Below are 17,324 nucleotides of genomic sequence, written 5' to 3'. Positions count from 1 at the left end.
TAATGAAAGTCCTGCTAAGTAAGACTTCAGGCTCCACATTGCTTCAAAGCACTGATCAGTACAGGTGTCTGCGTACATCTTAGACTTACACACATGGGTTGTGCTCAAGCAGCATACATTTTTTGACATCTGACTCAGACCAATACATATTAGATTTCCAATTTAGACCTCCTTCTTCCTCTTAAGCTAGCATCCACCTTCTTTCTCTTTCAGGATTGTCTTGCCTTCCAGCTATGTATCTGCACATATGAATCCTAGCAACATCATGTGTACAAAATACAAAGGTCCAGCCCCCTCCCAGTTCTACTTTTTTGGCTTGAGATCCAGACTGGACTATCTAGTGGAACTATTTACGAAACAAATTGCTACTCAACTCAAGTAAGGCTACATTGCTCTTGGGGGAAAAAAAAAAGACTTTGGGAACAGATGGGAACATTGTATGCTCCCAGCTCTATTTGTTATGTTTTTAGAGCTCTCTAGACTTAGGAATACACCCTCTCGGGGATGTCTGGTGCTTAGTGCTACAGCATTAAGCTTTAGGCACACTGGGTTCCGTAGGCTACAGACAGCCCACAAGAAGCTGCATTTTCAGCTTTGTTTCCCTGACAGCCAGTGAGTCCAGTACGTACAGTGGTATTCAGATGTTCAAAGCACAGTATAGAGGCACTCACTGACATTTGGGCTACCTTTATTTATATTCAGCAGTATTAAAATCTGGTCCCAATTTAGATCAGATACACATGAGAAAACATATTTGGCAAATCAGAGGTATTTTATTTACTACTGTACTCATCACATAATGCATAGGCTATCCTTTGGGCATATTTATTCTACAAATCTAGATGAGCTTGTTTTATTGTCTTCTGACTTTTAAATTCTGCTGATAGCAAAATTCCCTTTTCCTTAACAAGTTACACTCAGGATTGAGTCACAAATTTTAAAACTACTCTAATTTACATATTTTACTTTATTGTATCAAAACAAAACCCAAAAGCTTGGTCAAAGTATAAACACTTACAAACCTAGTGAAAACATCCCTGAGAAACTTTCAGTAACATAGCAGTAATGATTAGTTTTGGTCCATTAAAGGAGAGAAATTGTTACATCCTGTTATTGAATACTGAGGGCTACAAGTACATTGGTTGTACATTGGATTCCCATTCATTCACTTTCCCTCCTGTTACAAAATATTGTATCTGAGACAAAAGCCACTAGAGGTTTGGGGTTTGGGTTTTTTTTTTTTTACATTCTATGTAGTTTGATATACAATGTAATCGTTACAAATTTTAAGATGAATGGCCTAGATTCAGCCCTGGTGTAATGCCTTTAATATCAATGGAGTTCACACACTTACATTCCAGGGTTGAAGTCTGGCAGCATAGATGACTGAAGGACAGTACCTAAAATAAAAAAACCTTAAAATTTATAAAGGATACTTTTCACAAGTTGCTGACATATGTTTTTGTATACTACTAATTTTGCAAACAAACATTTTACAAAGATTTAAGTTTAGAAGTCATATGGTCATGCCATAAGAAAACTCAGAACACTACGGGGCTCAACTCTACTGAGAAAACAAAGTGCGTAGAGTAGTTTCCACAAAAGTGCACAAACAGTTAATGACTATGGAAGTACTGCATTAGTACACATGCGGGGTAAAAAAAACAGCAAGAATCTTGAAAATCAAAGGGTTATCTCATTCTTCATTGCTCTGAAGCTGCTTTAGAGGGCCACACAGTACAACATCTCATTGTTTTAGCAGTATTTTAGAACAAACTAAGTCAATTCACATACATGTAAAACAGATAAATGCAAGTAATCCACTTTTTGACTTCTTTTGCCTGGAATACTAATAGTTTTCCAATACACCATGCTTTAATAGGGTTTCTGAAAACAATAGCATTCGAAAATAAACTAAAGCTGCTTGTACTCTGAGGCAAAAACTAAGTTAGCCCTAGACCTTCTTTCTGTACCAGTACTCCTGACCTTAGCACTTTCTGCTACATCAAACCTGAGCAGACCTATCATTTGCAATTAAAAAAGCCATGCTTTATAATGTTACATCAATAGCTTCTGCTAAAGTGAGACTTATGTTTTACTTTATGAAGTGCAACAGAAGGGTAATACAGTATCTTGTACCCAGCACTTGTCTAATTTGTAAGGAAACATGCAAAAAGCCTACAAAGGTGTTTCTGTAAAGTTAAACCAAAACAGAACACTGAAAAGGTATTTTGGGAAAACATGGGAACTTAAGAGTCCACTGCAGGAATCCAAAAAGGATGTTTATTTAAGATGATAGGGGAGCAGAATTGTTCATGGTAAGTGAAAAACAGAGGAAAAACCCCCCAAAACCAAATACTGTATATCAAGTTATCCTGAAGCAACTAAAAAAACTCATTTTGCTCAATGAGCACAAGACCTGTTCAGAATTCATGAACAAATTGAGTATGTAGAACCACTAAACAGCATCACCGTGGGGGTCAGCAACAGGAATTCAACATTATTTTTGTGATCAAATACTAGATGTATGACTTGTGGGGATCCTTTGAAACATCAGCTGTCAAGGTCCAACTAGGCTGTCCTCTGCCAAACATGAAACATTTTTACAGTGCCACTGTAAGACAAATTTTAGCTCTCTTGGGACAGCTTCCTCAAACAGCTAAGTTATGCATTCAACTCTAGAGAAACACCTTAGACAGGGTCACAAAAAGGCAGTATATGTGTTTAACCATGATATTTGTGTAGCAAGTTAGTAAGAGAAGTGGATCCTTTCAGACAGTAGACGTATTACCAGGTGGTGAACTGTCAGAAACTGCTTTGGGATCAGGAGTGCAACAAACAAAAAGTTGTTTTCCCAAGCTTTTTTGGGCAAATCTGAAGTACATTATGTGGCCCATTGCAACAAAAGACACAGAAATAAGCACCAATAAGCCAAAAGCTTCAGGGTTTGGGGCCAAGATGACCATGATGAAGTGCAGCAAATCAAGAAGATAATTCATGGAGTTTTGGACACCATTTATGATGCCTCTTTCAGATTCTGCCACGTTTTCTTGGAGCAACTGTGTGACAGTCAAATCGAAGGACCAAAGGCCTATGGAGAGAAAAGACGGTTATCCATACAACTGGGCTTCACATGGTAAGCTTTCATTACTGACACAATTCAATGCGTACTTGCAAACACTCACTTCTGCCAAAAATGCATGGGACAAGCTAGCCTCCTGACAGACTAGAATAGACTTCACACTGACAGTCAAAAGCAATTTACTTTCCCTTTACTAATACTTCCTGAAATAATACATACAGCTTGATACATTAACTTGCCTGTCACATCTTGCTTCATCATGTCTATGAAATTAACAATGTTTTGCTCATCTGTTCCTTATTTAAATAGCTGTTTTACAGCTATTTACAGTGTATTCATGCTAGCTACAATTGCCAAGTTTTACATAAGATGTTTGCAAAAAAAAAATCAAACACATTTTAAACTATGCAGGATACATAACAATATACAACAGTCTCAGTTGACACTAGCTTCTATACTATTTTAGTCCATTAATGATTCAGTTTTAGAAGTTTATCTTGCAAACAAATTAATACTTGTGCATGAAGTATTTTTCCCCCAAAAATTCAGCAAAAGCTGCAGACATTAAGAGTACAAAAATTGTACAGATGAGAATTACTGTTCATTACATTCATGTATTTGACTGCCTTTTCTGTTGACAAGATAATAATACTACACTAACCAGCAATTCCTCAAAAAATTAAGCTGTCATCAAATCAAAGTTTCTGTTCTGAACTCCTTTGCTGGTCACAAGTTTAAGAGTTAGACTATTTGATTAATGGATTCATTTAGTAAACTACTTTCCTAGCAGATGTGTTTAATTCTGTTTCCTATTAACAGATGGTTTTATTTGGTTGTGAAGGAAGATCATTTAGAGATGAACATTCCAAAAAACAAGTTACATTCATCTCCAAATGTGGTCACTTTTCTCCTATTAGTGATGTATGATATACAAGAAATCAGTACTGCAGTCTTTGCACCAGCAATATTATTGCAAGATCCTTTTTATGTGAAGTATAATGAATCAGCCTTAGAAATGTGATATAACACTTCAACTGTAGCCTACAATTCTAAACTCAAATTTGTATTTAGTTGTGAGGCACTGTAATTCCTAGAATTAAAAGCAGTCACTAGGTAAGATTTTAGTAGAGGCAAAATACTTACCAACTCTAGCAGCAATGACTCCTGCAAACAGGAGACTAACAGAGATTAAAGGCACAGGCTCAGGACTCGTCTCTGGGTCACTGTTAGCAGGAGTAGTAGACCCGTTTAACAGGCTGGGCATTCCAGTTGCAAAAACTATTTCAGGCTCATCTTCTGGAGATGCTATAGTAGGTAACGGTTCACTTTCAAACAGCCTGGCACTGATGTCAGCAAATGGGGAAACAGTCAAATCCAGAGGACTTCCAGGCATGAACACAGAGATGACACATAAGACCAGACAAGCAAACTGAGCAACTCCAGAAATAAGGCCTGTGCGGACCAGGCCACATTTGCGACGAAGCCAAGTGAAAGCTACTGTTCCCATGATTCCAGTGACTGCCGAGGCACCCATCAGAAGGCTTAGCACAGAGCCACTCAAACCTTGAGTGTATGCATAGCCTGTAGTAATACAATCAAAGCCCAGAACAGTCATATACAGAAATGCAAGACCCATGCCGGCAAGAAACACTGGTTGGTTGTAGTATGCAACCCATCCATCACGAAACGTGATGAAAGGTTCAGCAATCCGGGCAGTGCAGCTGACTTCCTTCTCCTGTTGGGGCTCAAAGCCAGTTACATCTCTCTCAACAATTAACTGCACTCCTTCAGCGGGTTTCATCTCACTCTCTGTAAACAGAAATGTAACTGTTAGATATACTCCTGCCTGGAAAGTGCAGAGTGTAAACTACAAGATAATTGTTTGCAGTTACTAAGCTCACTGCTGCAGAAGTGCATCAGTTAAATTCTGCAATCAACCTTCCTCTGATTATTTAAGTGTTTTAAAGTGTCCTTAAATACCACCTGTATACTAAGATCAAGTAAAGTTTATCCCTATCAATTTAAAATGCTACTTATTTAAAAACTGTGGTAGGAGAAAGCATATCCTGCTTCTTTTCAATAGACTTGTGACCGAATGCTCCATTTCCATAAAGAAATTATTTGCTTAATGAATGCCAATGGTAGTTAGCATCTTAACATAGCTTTGTATGTTTAAATGTACTAACCATAGAAAGTAGGGAATACTTAAACATCTGTCAATATCTCACATCATGGTAGAAGAACCAAGGCAGAGACACTTGCTGAAGCCTACCAAAGCCAAAAGCTTTCAAAACTTGACTTAAAAAAAATCTCAGCCCGTGCTTTTCTACAATTCCATTTTCACTCTAATATCAGAGAAAGGCACTTCCACTGGTCAAATAAAAATCAAAAAACCCACAGCAGTATTTAGATTAGTAATGTGGACAGAATCTATACAAATGTTTGGATGCCTGAGCCGTGTTTTTACACTGTCAAGTTTGAAACAAACTCCACATACAAGTGAGACACATGAAGTATTTCTGCAACTTCTAAAAATCCAAGTCTTCTACTGAAATAAGAATACTGCAATAGCAAAGATTAAGAGATGTTTCCTACATATTGACATTTGCTAAATGCTTCACTCTTCAGGAACATTCAAGAGTCAGTTCCAAAGCTATAGAGCCTTCTACGCTCTTTATCTTGTTCCTCTATCCTAGGCTGCCATCAGCCTAGTCCCATAGCTTATAGAACCAGCTATTACCACAATGAATCTGCTGGCTGGGAAGAAGATATTTCTCTTCCCAGCTTTTAATAGCAGCCTCTTATCTCACTATATATTGAGCAAAGAACAGATTGCTAGCAAGCTTTTAAAGAAAAAACAGGAATTCTTTGTAATCTTTCTTTAAAAACACCCACAACACGTTGTAGGTGGGAGCCCACAGCTTGAGCTTTCAGTATACACATACTGCTATCTTAAAAATGGGAAAATGCTTACATTTTGTATTCCAGCATCTGACATTTCAAATACAAAAAGTCTGCTTCTAAAACCATTGTAATTTCTGATATAAAGTAATGTTACTATCAATTTTAAGGTTGCTTATAGTCATAGCCATCTACTGCAAATCCCAGTTGTTCAGCTTGGCCAAGGAAGCAGAGTAGAAGGTCAAAGTAGATTTTTTTTCTCCAGCATTTCCTACAACATGTAGGACTCATTGAACTATGACAGACTAGAAGTACTACCACGTATTCTACAACCTCCTGAAAAGCTGTTAGTACTACACATAAGTAGAGATGAGTTAGCAAGATGGAGTCCTACACAGGCTGTTTTGCTTGTAGACACTACAGAGTGAAGGGCTTTGTCAGCTTATTAGCTATGGTATAGATGGATAGGAGCATTCCTCACAAGCAGTCCTAAATAACAGGGCAGACTTACTCTAAAGGATTAATTAAGTGGAAAGAATTCATTCTTTGGCTGCATTTTATGGGATTCCCCAAATAGCTGCACAAAGTACTGTTACTTAGATTAGAGGCTCTGGTATCTATATCCAAAACCTGAAACCTTCAAGCTGCAAGTAGAAAGCTACATAGCCTAAAAGCAGTGTCTGTAGAAAACAAAAGTCAACACTTCAGTTTGACTGATAGAGTGAATATGCTGCGAATTTGAACAGTTACTTTTGTTTTTTTGATACCTTTCTTTACGTTCAGCTGTTTCAGTTCAGATTCTTCAACTTTTGCAGATTTGAGAGCCAGAGTAGGGGTCTTCTGATAAACCTTCCAGAGCAGCAGATATTCCACACACATCGACATCAGGTTCCAGCCAGAAATGAATCCACAGCCAATCACCGGGGAGCCAAATGTCATTATCTGACCAACTGCCATTGGGGCCAAGATATTGGTCAACTGATCGATTCTTCTTATTGTGGCATTCATATCTGTCATAAATGATTTGATGATATGAAGTAGTTGCTGAACACTTACAGTGAAATATTCACTAACATAACTGGGGATTGGACATGTATACACATTAAGCTGAGAAATCTCTCTCCAGCTGTACGTGGTTCCAGCAGGAGCAGGACTTAGACTGCTAACCAGAGGCACCTTTAGAGTGTTCCTGTATTTAAGTTTACTGGGACCAACCAAGGTGTTTGTAAGCCAAATCCCTATTCCTGCCAGTTGTGCCTGCATGAGGTCTTTCAGGTTTAGCATGCTGGGTTTACAGTGGAAGTGTACTCCTGCAGGTAAAACTCTTAGTCATGAGATCAGATTACCCTTACATCCTAGTGACATTATGGACTCCTAAGCCTATCTCTGCAACATTCAAACCCAGCAAGCACAACTCCAGACATTAAGAGGAATCTCGTATGATGGAATTCTTTCCCGTAAAGATAATTTTTGCAACTACTATCTCCCACTACTGGACCCTGTATTTCTTAATCTCTTCCATTTACTTCTAATAACTGGTGACCACAGTACCCACCGCGATAGCAGCAGACCTTTGAAATGGCTTTAAATTTCCTTATCAACTCACATTGCCTACAACTGCCATCAACCAACCACTCTCAGAACTTACTGACCAAAGTCCCCACTCCCTTCTCTTCCGCACTTTGATGTTTATGGTCAAAACAAGCAGCCAGTTCTTCACATGAATGGGTCTTCCATTTGCTGGTAAGGGTGGTCTTGCCCTCCCCAATCGTATCAGCTTTAGTGTCATTACACCCTCTAGGCTCCTGTAAGTTTGCAATTAATGGTGCCACTGTTCCACCCCTAAAAGTTGCTAGACACTCAATGGTTTCACATATCTGGGCTTCAGGCTGCTTAGAAGTACATCTCAAACCCATTTTAGAGTCCTATTTTTAAATTAGAGCTTTTGGAGGGAAAGTGAAACTGTACACCAGTATGAAGCTGCTTCTCTGCATCTGTTGATAATTACTCCTTGCCATTCAAAGAAATGTTTAAGTTATTCTATTTAGCATTCAAAGCCAATTCAGTGTTAACTATTTGACTGATAGTTAACCGAGATGAGTAAGTCAGATACTTGCATAATATTCGGCTTTAGAAATTTCAAGAGCTAAGCTTTGTTTTTTGACTTATTAGTATTCCCACTCAGAAAAGGTATAAAGTAAGAGTGAATAGAAAAATTAATCAAGGACAGTGAAGGGGAAGCCAAGGCAATGTTTAATTTCCCTATTCCACTAGCTTACTTAACTAAGGCTCCTCTGAGGAAAGGTAACAGTGCAGAGATGGACAACAGTATTTGCTGCAATGCCAGAATTTAATTTTAAGTTAAGGAATTTCAACAGTCTCCAAATTACATTATGATTAAACACATAACAACCCTATGCAGCCTGGAAGAGGTCCCTTAGATAGAGCTGTTGAACTAAGGTGCTTAGTTCAGAGGGTTTTTTTGTTTTTAAATTAAGTTGCATGAAAATTTGGAGTAACCTCTTGCCTGATTTTTCAGTACAGAATATAAGCAGCCAGATAATTCTGTCTGAGATCATGAAGCAGTACAGAGGCAGGATTGACTCCCATGCAGCAGTTCTCTGCAGGTGTGGTCTGTACCTTATCTCATGTGTAGTAAGTAGTACAGGGATTGGGGAGATGATTTGCTGAGTAAGATCTGACACAAGAAGAAAGGTTAATGAGAACCATTAGAACTTTAAGGCTTTTACAGATAGATGGTATTTTTCTACTTGTGATTCATACACACAAAGAAAGTTAACCTGTACCGCTGCTCTACAAAAGGCACGACCTAGAAAGGCACTGCAAGGTCAAAATAAAAGACTATGGTGGAAAACTTGTATACTGGGAAATGAAAGCAAGACACTTTTAAAGCATCTGATCAAAAACTAGCCTCTCCTGGATGAGGTGGGGAAGTAAGATTCCTTCATGGGAGATAAACATCAAGACTAAATCTGCAATATAGGATTCAAAACCCTTAAAGGACTCTGGCATGTAAACTAAACTTTATGGGCAATTTAGGCAGCTTCATACAAAATTAAGAGTCTAGGCCTGGAGGTATCTGAACTCCACAAGTGTCAGACTTAAAACTTTAGTCCCAGAGTTACTTTAGTGAGCTATAAATGTCTTGGCAACATTAAGCTGCTTTGTGCCTTGTTTACACTTCAGTATCAGTTCCTCTATCTGGGAAGGCTTAAGTCCCCTTACAGGGTTGATTCAGAGCCCACAATAGCCTGCCCAAGTTCATCGCAAAAAATGTGCTTCCCACACTGTCTGTTACAATCAGGGGAGCAGCATAGCCAAAAATCAATTGTACATCCCTTGGTGTGAATGGCCTTGTGGCTAGGAGTACCCCCCCAGCAAAGGAGAGTCAGATTCAATGCATCCTTGGGGAGGATCCCAAACAATCTCTCCCATCAAGTAGTGTAATGACCACCAAGCTGCAGTAGAATTTGAATGGGAACTCACTCTCTCTCTTAATAACGCCAGGCCACTGTGCAAGAAAGGGGAAAAAGAAGGAAAAACACTTACTAGGCAAAAAGAAGATTAAGTCTGTAGTCTAATACCAAAGGTATCAGATGTCAAAGGAATACAGAGCTTTCAGTTCCAACTGAAGGGAAGCGTTCACAGCTCTGAGTTAGACATTGAATGCTAAAGAAGTACAAGATTTTAAATACATCTGCATGCATAGCATTTCTACTGGCAATTTCCTGATCCACCTACTTTACTGTTCTGGACTTCATTCTCATGGACCTCTTTCTTTGATCCCTATGTAAGGAGCCCAGTTACACAACAGTTTTCTGTTTCATTCCAGGGACCTAAAAATAAAGTATTGCAACACTTGGCTTTAAGTGCCTGGAAGATAAATAGCCTTTCTATTAAACACTGGTTACTTGATTTAATGGTGTGGTGTATGTTTATTTGTTCAGCAAGAATAAAATTTTCCTGACAAAGCTGCAGTAGTACTAAAAGGGAGGACAACAAAACAAGTTTAGGGATGCCTAACTGAATCGTAATCACAACAGTAATTTCTAATCTCAGTAAGTGTAGTCCAGAGCAGGGAAGAGGAAAATAAAGGCTGCCCTTTTAACCTGCTGTTTCCCCATAACATCTGCAACGCGAAGATGTGCTGACCTCTGTAAAACTCTAGTCTAAAAATCAAGCTTGGAAAGTGAGACATTTAAGGTATTAAAAAGGCAACATATTTCACCTGCCAGTTTGCTTCTGTCTTCCCCTGCAACCACAACAATCCAGTCCCTCTGAATTGTGATCGCCGTAGCAGTGCTGGCCAAATTGGCAATATTTGCTATTGTGATAACCAGGATATAGCACATTGTCTAGAGAAATGGGGGGAAAAAGTTATAGTGTGAGAAAATTGATTAAGGGAGACCTCCACTCCTACCCTGTACAACCAGAAAAGACACTTCTACATTTGAATCCATACATTTTAGTGTTATTGCTCAGACAAGACAAGACCAAGTCTACTTTACTATTCCTGACAGAAAACAATCACCTCTGTTTACCCAACTAGCTCAAAGTTTCATTTGCCAGCTTTAGCTCACAGGAATGTCTAAACAGACTAGAAAGAAAAATAAAAATTCAACTGATTCCCATGCTCCCCAGAGTTTCCTTCTAAGTTAATTCCTTATTAACAAGTTCAAGCACTCACAAGAAGCCATCCATGGTATAAGGTCAAAAGCTGTGCCTTAAACAAGAAGACAATCATCAGGATAATACCACACAGGATGACAGATGCATTCTGTACAACCAAGGATGTCTGGGCCACTGTTTTGATTTAAAACAGAGAGCAACAGTTACGAACATAAGAATGAGATAATCATAAGCTTACGGAGGCTATAATTAAGGAACACGTTCAGATTCTTCATTTTTATTTTCCTGTTCTCCCCCCAAAATATAAGTGGTAAAACTATACGTCATATTAGATTTTGAATCTTCCATTGTCTTAGAAACAAATTAATGTCTGATGTAACTTCCTAGCTCTTAACAATTCATAGCTCGTAACAATATACAGTCCAAGTAGGTCTTTTCTCAATCAAAAACCAAATTGTACCTGTTTAAATGCTGACGCTATTTTTAAGGGGTAAAAACAAGACTTGGCTTGAATCTCTAAAATTCATCTTCAACATACCATGGAAGTGATGCTATTTTGTAAACTCTTGGAAAGTAAAAATGCGTATGAAGAACTTGATGCCATGTTATTTATGACTAGAGCATACATATTTTAAATATGTATAATGCAAATACAGTGCATGTTTACACTTAAGTGGAAAATGTTTTTATCCAGAGAGAAAAGACAACAAATAGTGCAAGTGCATGTTAGCATTAGACTGTAAAGAACTTGGCCTGTAGTCCTTAAAGATACATGCTTTTTACGTTTTGCATTTCTGCGTATCTCTATGTTTTGTAAAGGTTTAGCCCAAGTAGTGGACATATCGTGACATAAAACTGTTTTCCTTCTGTCTTTGACACGATCTTTGTATAATCATTACCACTCTGAAACACTATCCTTCTTAAAAAAACAGAGCAAGCCCCGTTCTCATATTTGACTTCAGAAGTTAACTCTAACAGCTTTATCTTTTTACATTAATTTGATCCATCCTTAAGTGAATAACCCGCTCTAGGCATCTAACCTTTGAGCCTGGAGTTCTTGTCCACCCAGTCTCCAATAATGGCTCCCAGGAGAAGAACTGATCCCGCCACAACTAGTCCATAGACTGCAGTCAGGAGTAAGCTGTTTCCATACAGTTCCACCAGGAATACAGACACAGCAAAATGCCACATACGATCTCCCTTTAAGAGTAACAGAGAGTACATACACATCACGATCTGCACTTTGCAAGCACATAAACTGAGCATTTTACCAATGCCCCGACAAAAGTTTTGATTTTAATAAATAAAGGTTTGTTACACATGAAGGGGTGGCATATGTTTTTTTGTTTGGTTGGTTGGTTTTCTGGGGTTTGGGTTTTTGTGTTGGTTTTGTTTTTGTTTTTTTAAGTTTTGGGGGTTGGGTTCTTTTTGACGACTACATCCTGTCACCATTGATTTTATCCCAGTATCACTAAGATCATCTGTCCTAATCAAGTGCAACTTCACAGCTTGTAGTACCACATCAAAAAACCCAGATATTTTACAATATCCCAGATAATTTTATTATAGGACAAAGTCTGTTACCAGCCACATCCAACAAGCCTCAGAAAGCTTATATAGACTGTCCAGCACAGATCAAATATTAGCAACAGGTTTATTGATTACCAATACTATTTAAATAACTTTAAGATGGCGGTTTGCTCTTAGATGATCAAAGCTTAAATGCTGCTTTAAAACACAACAGCCAGTCAAGTCAAAGCAAGTCATAATACAATTTGGGATAGACATGGGTAAATCAAGCAAGGCGCTGTCCTAAATGTTAACTGAAGTTTCTGAAGTCAATGGCCTTAAGCTATTTTTAACGATATTAACCATTGGCATATTACTAAGAGGCAGAATACCAGAGCTAGTTTAACCTATTGTAAACCCATTGCTAGTTCAACCTATTTAGCCTATTGCTAGTTTAACCTAGTGCTTAGAACACAAAATTTTCATGTTCTAATACCACTTACTACAGGTTAAAAAAAAAAAAGAATCCCAAAATGCTAAACATGTCAAAGTGAAGCAATTTTCACACTATTCAAAACATTTTTAGGTTTGCTACCAACCAGACCTGTTGCTCGCTAATGATACATTGAAGCTTTTATGTTGTCACATGATAGGAGTCATAGATCACTTTGTTTTTAAACATATTGCAAGAAATGCACTACAGAAACTGCTTTATGTAATCAATAACAAAGCAGGTGAATAGAAAACATTCATACTATTCTAGGGCACACAGTTTGTTTAATAAGGGTCCCTAATGTTAGTCGTTCATAAACCAAACATGAAACTTTTATATTCTGCCACCTTACCTTAAATAAACAATTGCTATGTGATACAGCAAGTAGTACAAATTTCTATGGACCTCAAATATTCTAAAGGGCTGGAGGAAATGTAACATAAAAGCACTTTTAAAAAGTAAAGTCTGCCAAATCTAACAGATCATGTAACACGGCAATCAAGAGATACATAAAAAGCATGCTATTTGGAGGGTCAAAATAACTGCAGTTTGATTAAAGTCTTCGATGTAGCATAGACACACAAGAGTTCGCCTTTTGCTGTTATTAAAGAAACCTCCTTCAGTGAACTTCAAATATTGTAAGGTGTAAACGTTCATATTTGTTTCCTTAACCATAGGCAAAAAAATAATTACATCCCAATCACATGGGAACAAAACTTCACCTGTTCAATGAAAAGTTCTTGGTATTTTATATGTTTTCTAACTAAAACCAACAAAAAAAGCAAATATAAGCATGATCAGCTTAGATGAGCCCTCTCATACATAATAAACCAATTTTCACTCTCCAGAGACACCTAAAGTCTTCTGTAAAATATGTTCCACTTTTATTCCATAGCTACTAGAAGTATATAGAAAGTATTCCAGCAATGAAAACAGTCCTCAAGACTACCATTCACTTAAACTTAGTATGATCTGAGGTACCTCTTTACTGAATTTCACTTAATACATATGCAGGTGGCTTAACTAAGTTTCGATTAACCTCAGTAACTGTTTATTAAGCTAGAAAAATAAGCCAAAAGAGTACCTTCACATTAAAATTTTGTAACAGAAGTTTGGTTTGTTTTTTTTTTTTTCCCCTTTATGCAGAGATGTTTCAGTAACTGAATTCTGACAAGATGAAAAAGGCATTGAAAAAAAAAAAAGTATGTGAAAGTCAGTGGCAGCCACTACTGTGAGAGTGAAAAACTTGATCGGTCTTGAAACTCACAGGAAGATTCCTTTGACTGTCACGACATCATGATTTTGTTATACAATTCATTTAAGGAGCCTCTGAACTCTGTTCAACCTTATCCAACACATTTACCCAGAGTATTTTGATCAGGCCAATCCACACATAATTTTTGGAGTAACTAAAGCTTGTCCAATTTGGAAGCATGAGTTTCTTTCAAGAATTAAAAACCGTAAAGAGCAAGCAAAGATAAATTAGTGTCACAGAAGAAGAATATTAGTAAATTACAAAGGTTTGAAGCAGGTATGTGATTTCAAGCTAAGATCTACTGAAATTTAGACAGCAACTATTGCCTTCAGAAATGGGCAAAGCCTTGATCATCTATACTTAATCCCACTTTAAAATGTCTCAAACTGTGTTTATCTCAACTCTTAAATAAATAACTACAGCTCTTTAGCCTCACCATCTTTTTAAAGATGGTTCTTGCTCTTCTGTCATTGTAATTATCCTTACAATCATCTCAGACTGGATGTATACAATCCCATCTCAAAATCGAAGCCCACAAGTTAAGCAGTAGCCAGGCTACTACCTACTGACAGGTCTCCTGAGGTTCGAGTGGCACGGATAAGGCTGGGAAGTTGCAACTGACCTCCTCCAAGCATTAGGCCTGGCACCAACAAGGTGAACCCAGTTTCATTCTGTTCTTTCTTTACCGCCAAGTGACAGACAGCAATGCATTAAAAACATAAAGGCAACAGCGTAAGGTCTGAGACTCCATTTCAGCAGTGCAGTCCAACCTATTAGGATCACTGAGGCCAAACACACATTCAACTGCTTTACTGAACAAGAGCCTAAGATATAGTCTAGACTTTGTTCAAACCTGAACATTTGTGGAGATGTGACACATTTAATCATTTACAGCTTCTCTCTGTATTTGGGAATGGCTTAGTAACACAGAAACCAAATTAGCTCTCTCAGTTACAGCAAAACCACATTTCTATCAGGTTTCTATTGTGGACATAGCCATTTTAGAACAAAAATGATATACTACTTTGAGTTCTGAAGATTGAAGTGCTTTTTTATTGTTCCTGTTAGCAAAAGCATTCAGACTACAAGAACACTAAAGTTTAGGAGATACAAAAGGTGCAGTCTTGAACCCAGTTCTGTCAAAATAAGCTGTATTCTGTTGTTTCAGCAGGTTTGGTTGGGCCTTTTTTCAGTCAAAATTTTCAGCACAGAAGAAAACACGCTGGAACAAGGAGTATACTATTAATATTGCTCAACACCTGAATAGACAGCTTGCAGTCTAATGTTTGTTACGGTGTGTGACATTGTTTTCAAACTCTTTGTCACCTTTACTCATGAACTCTGAGAGCAGTCCCAGTGCCAAGCTTTGATGCACTCGTCAGGAAGGAGTAAGCAGGGGTGGCCAAATTGCCAGTTAGGCACTTTGTGGGCATTAGCGACAAAAACTGTTGCAGGTAACAACCCTGGCCTCTGAAAAGCAGCGAGCCAAAGAGAAACATCACCACCCAGCTCCTTCAATAATATTAATAATTGCTAAAATACTGCACTTGTTTAAACAAGCGTTTGATACCACTCCAAGCCTTCTTCCATTAGCAGAAACATCAGTACAAGCTTTCAGGTTAGTGAAAGCGAGGAGCTGCCAGAGTTAGACACGCACTGTTGTAACTGTATACCAGCCATTTGTTCAATGCTATACAAAGCACACATTAAGCCAGTCCAAATCCAGGACTAAAGACAGAACAGGGAATATTAGGGAGGAAGCTTTCCACTTCTTTTTGAATCAAGTCATTGGACGGAGACTTAAGATTGTATTATAAGATACATATAGTCTTAATATTACTATATGGAATACAACCAGTCTATTTTTAGTGCATATTTTAAAGTTTTTTAGTATCTTTCAAGTGAGTAAAAACTGGTAGAGTAAGTTACTTTAGTACAGAGAGAAAGCATTTCAGAAGGCAAACATTTTGACAGAAAAAAGGAGACGCCATCCCGACACTCTCAACAGGTTTGCTAATGAGCGGCAGTAATGGGTCCACTGTAAACCAAGTATTTCCCATTAGTAAGCATAGTAAGTATACAAGTCCTTCAAATACATGTTGCAACGGACCATCTTTCATCCTGTTATGGACTATGCTCCATTTCTTTTACTCAGAACTTACTCTATACAGAGTCCCACTGGTTCTGCAGTTAGTTAAAGGCATGAGAAGGTACATAACCAGACCCTCAGGAAAGTGAGTGCTGCACTAATGAAAACTGAGTCTACTGCAACATATCATGTAAAGATGATGAAGACTTAGCAAGGCGTTTTAACAAGACCTCTGTCTTTGTGGTGGTGTGCTATTTCGTGAAGTTTTTAAAAAAATACTGATAATGTTAAGGCAAGTCATAGCTAGACTGATAAAATCCTACTTCTACCAGGCCAATATTTTACTTACCCAAGAGGACAGTGCATGTCCAAGATAAAGAAGAAACTTTGCAGACGTAAAATAGGCAACCACAGATCCTAAACGAGAAATAAGAAACAAATGCTAAAGGAGATTCGGGCACATCCACCGCGTCTCGGTACACCCCGGGAACTATTGGCTGCCATGGAGGAACCCTACATCGTTTTCAGCGCGGAGCCGCCAGCGGGACACGCCGCGTTTCGGGGCGGCGGCTGCCGCGCCGGAGCCCACCACCCGCGGGCAGCACCGCGCAGCAGCCGCGGCGGGGCCTCTCGCCCCCCGCCCCGCTCACCCGCGCCCGGCAACCGAGCGAGAGGCGGCCCGGCCGCCTCCGCCGCGCACTGACCGCAGCGCCGCCGCTCGCTCGCCGGCTCCGCTCCCCGCGCCATGCTGGCCCGCTCAGCCGCTGCCAGAGGCCGATGCCGAGAGGAGGCGGGGGGACGCGCGGCTTCGCTCCGTGTTGCCTTCCCCGACTTAGCTAGCACTGTAGCTGAAGTCGGAAAGCCTTAGCCTTATGCGCCGCGGGCGGCTGGGGACGCTCCGCCGCGGAGGGGGCCGAGCGCCGTGCGACGCCCGGCTGGGTCCGCGGGGCGGCAGCTGCCGGAGGCGCGGGGACTTCGGGCTCGGCGCAGCACCGCGCACCGCCCTTTGTACGCGGCTGCGGGCACCGCCCCCGCCCGCCCCGCCCCGCCCCGGGGGCGGCCCCCGGCCCGGCACCGCCCGCGCCCGCCACAGGCGGGAGCAGCGGCCCGCGGGGTCCAGCTGCGCCCCAAGCAGCGGGGCCGCGGCGTGCCGCGCTGTGCCGCGCTGCCCGGCGGCCTTCCCAGCGGCCGCGGCTCCCTGCAGTCCTGTATTGGGCCCCGAACAACCACGAGACCCGCCTAAAAAGCATCGCAACGTGCCTTCGGTATTGCGGGCCGCAAGCGTTCTTCGTTTCGTTTGGCTCTTTCTTGTTGCGTTTTTATTTTCTGACTTTTTGAGGACGGT

The 17,324-nt window shown here is 39.8% G+C and overlaps 1 protein-coding gene across 1 annotated transcript; it reads right to left on the bottom strand.

Moving 5' to 3' along the window:
* Window positions 1-1,358: 1,358 nt before the first annotated feature.
* Window positions 1,359-16,726, bottom strand: SLC40A1 (solute carrier family 40 member 1). The gene is made up of 8 exons (XM_059820210.1): window positions 16,684-16,726; window positions 16,329-16,396; window positions 11,674-11,833; window positions 10,692-10,807; window positions 10,233-10,359; window positions 6,751-6,993; window positions 4,226-4,891; window positions 1,359-3,091 (listed from the first exon to the last, which is right to left on the bottom strand). Exons 1-8 carry the CDS (start codon window positions 16,724-16,726, stop codon window positions 2,772-2,774), a joined length of 1,743 nt encoding a protein of 580 aa, XP_059676193.1. The 3' UTR covers window positions 1,359-2,771.
* Between the last annotated feature and the right edge of the window lie 598 nt (window positions 16,727-17,324).

Source organism: Gavia stellata, chromosome 8 (genome assembly GCF_030936135.1).
Source record: "Gavia stellata isolate bGavSte3 chromosome 8, bGavSte3.hap2, whole genome shotgun sequence".
NCBI lineage: Eukaryota > Metazoa > Chordata > Aves > Gaviiformes > Gaviidae > Gavia > Gavia stellata.
The sequence above is the reverse complement of the archived record's forward strand: the minus strand, read 5'-3'. Positions and strand labels throughout refer to the sequence as shown.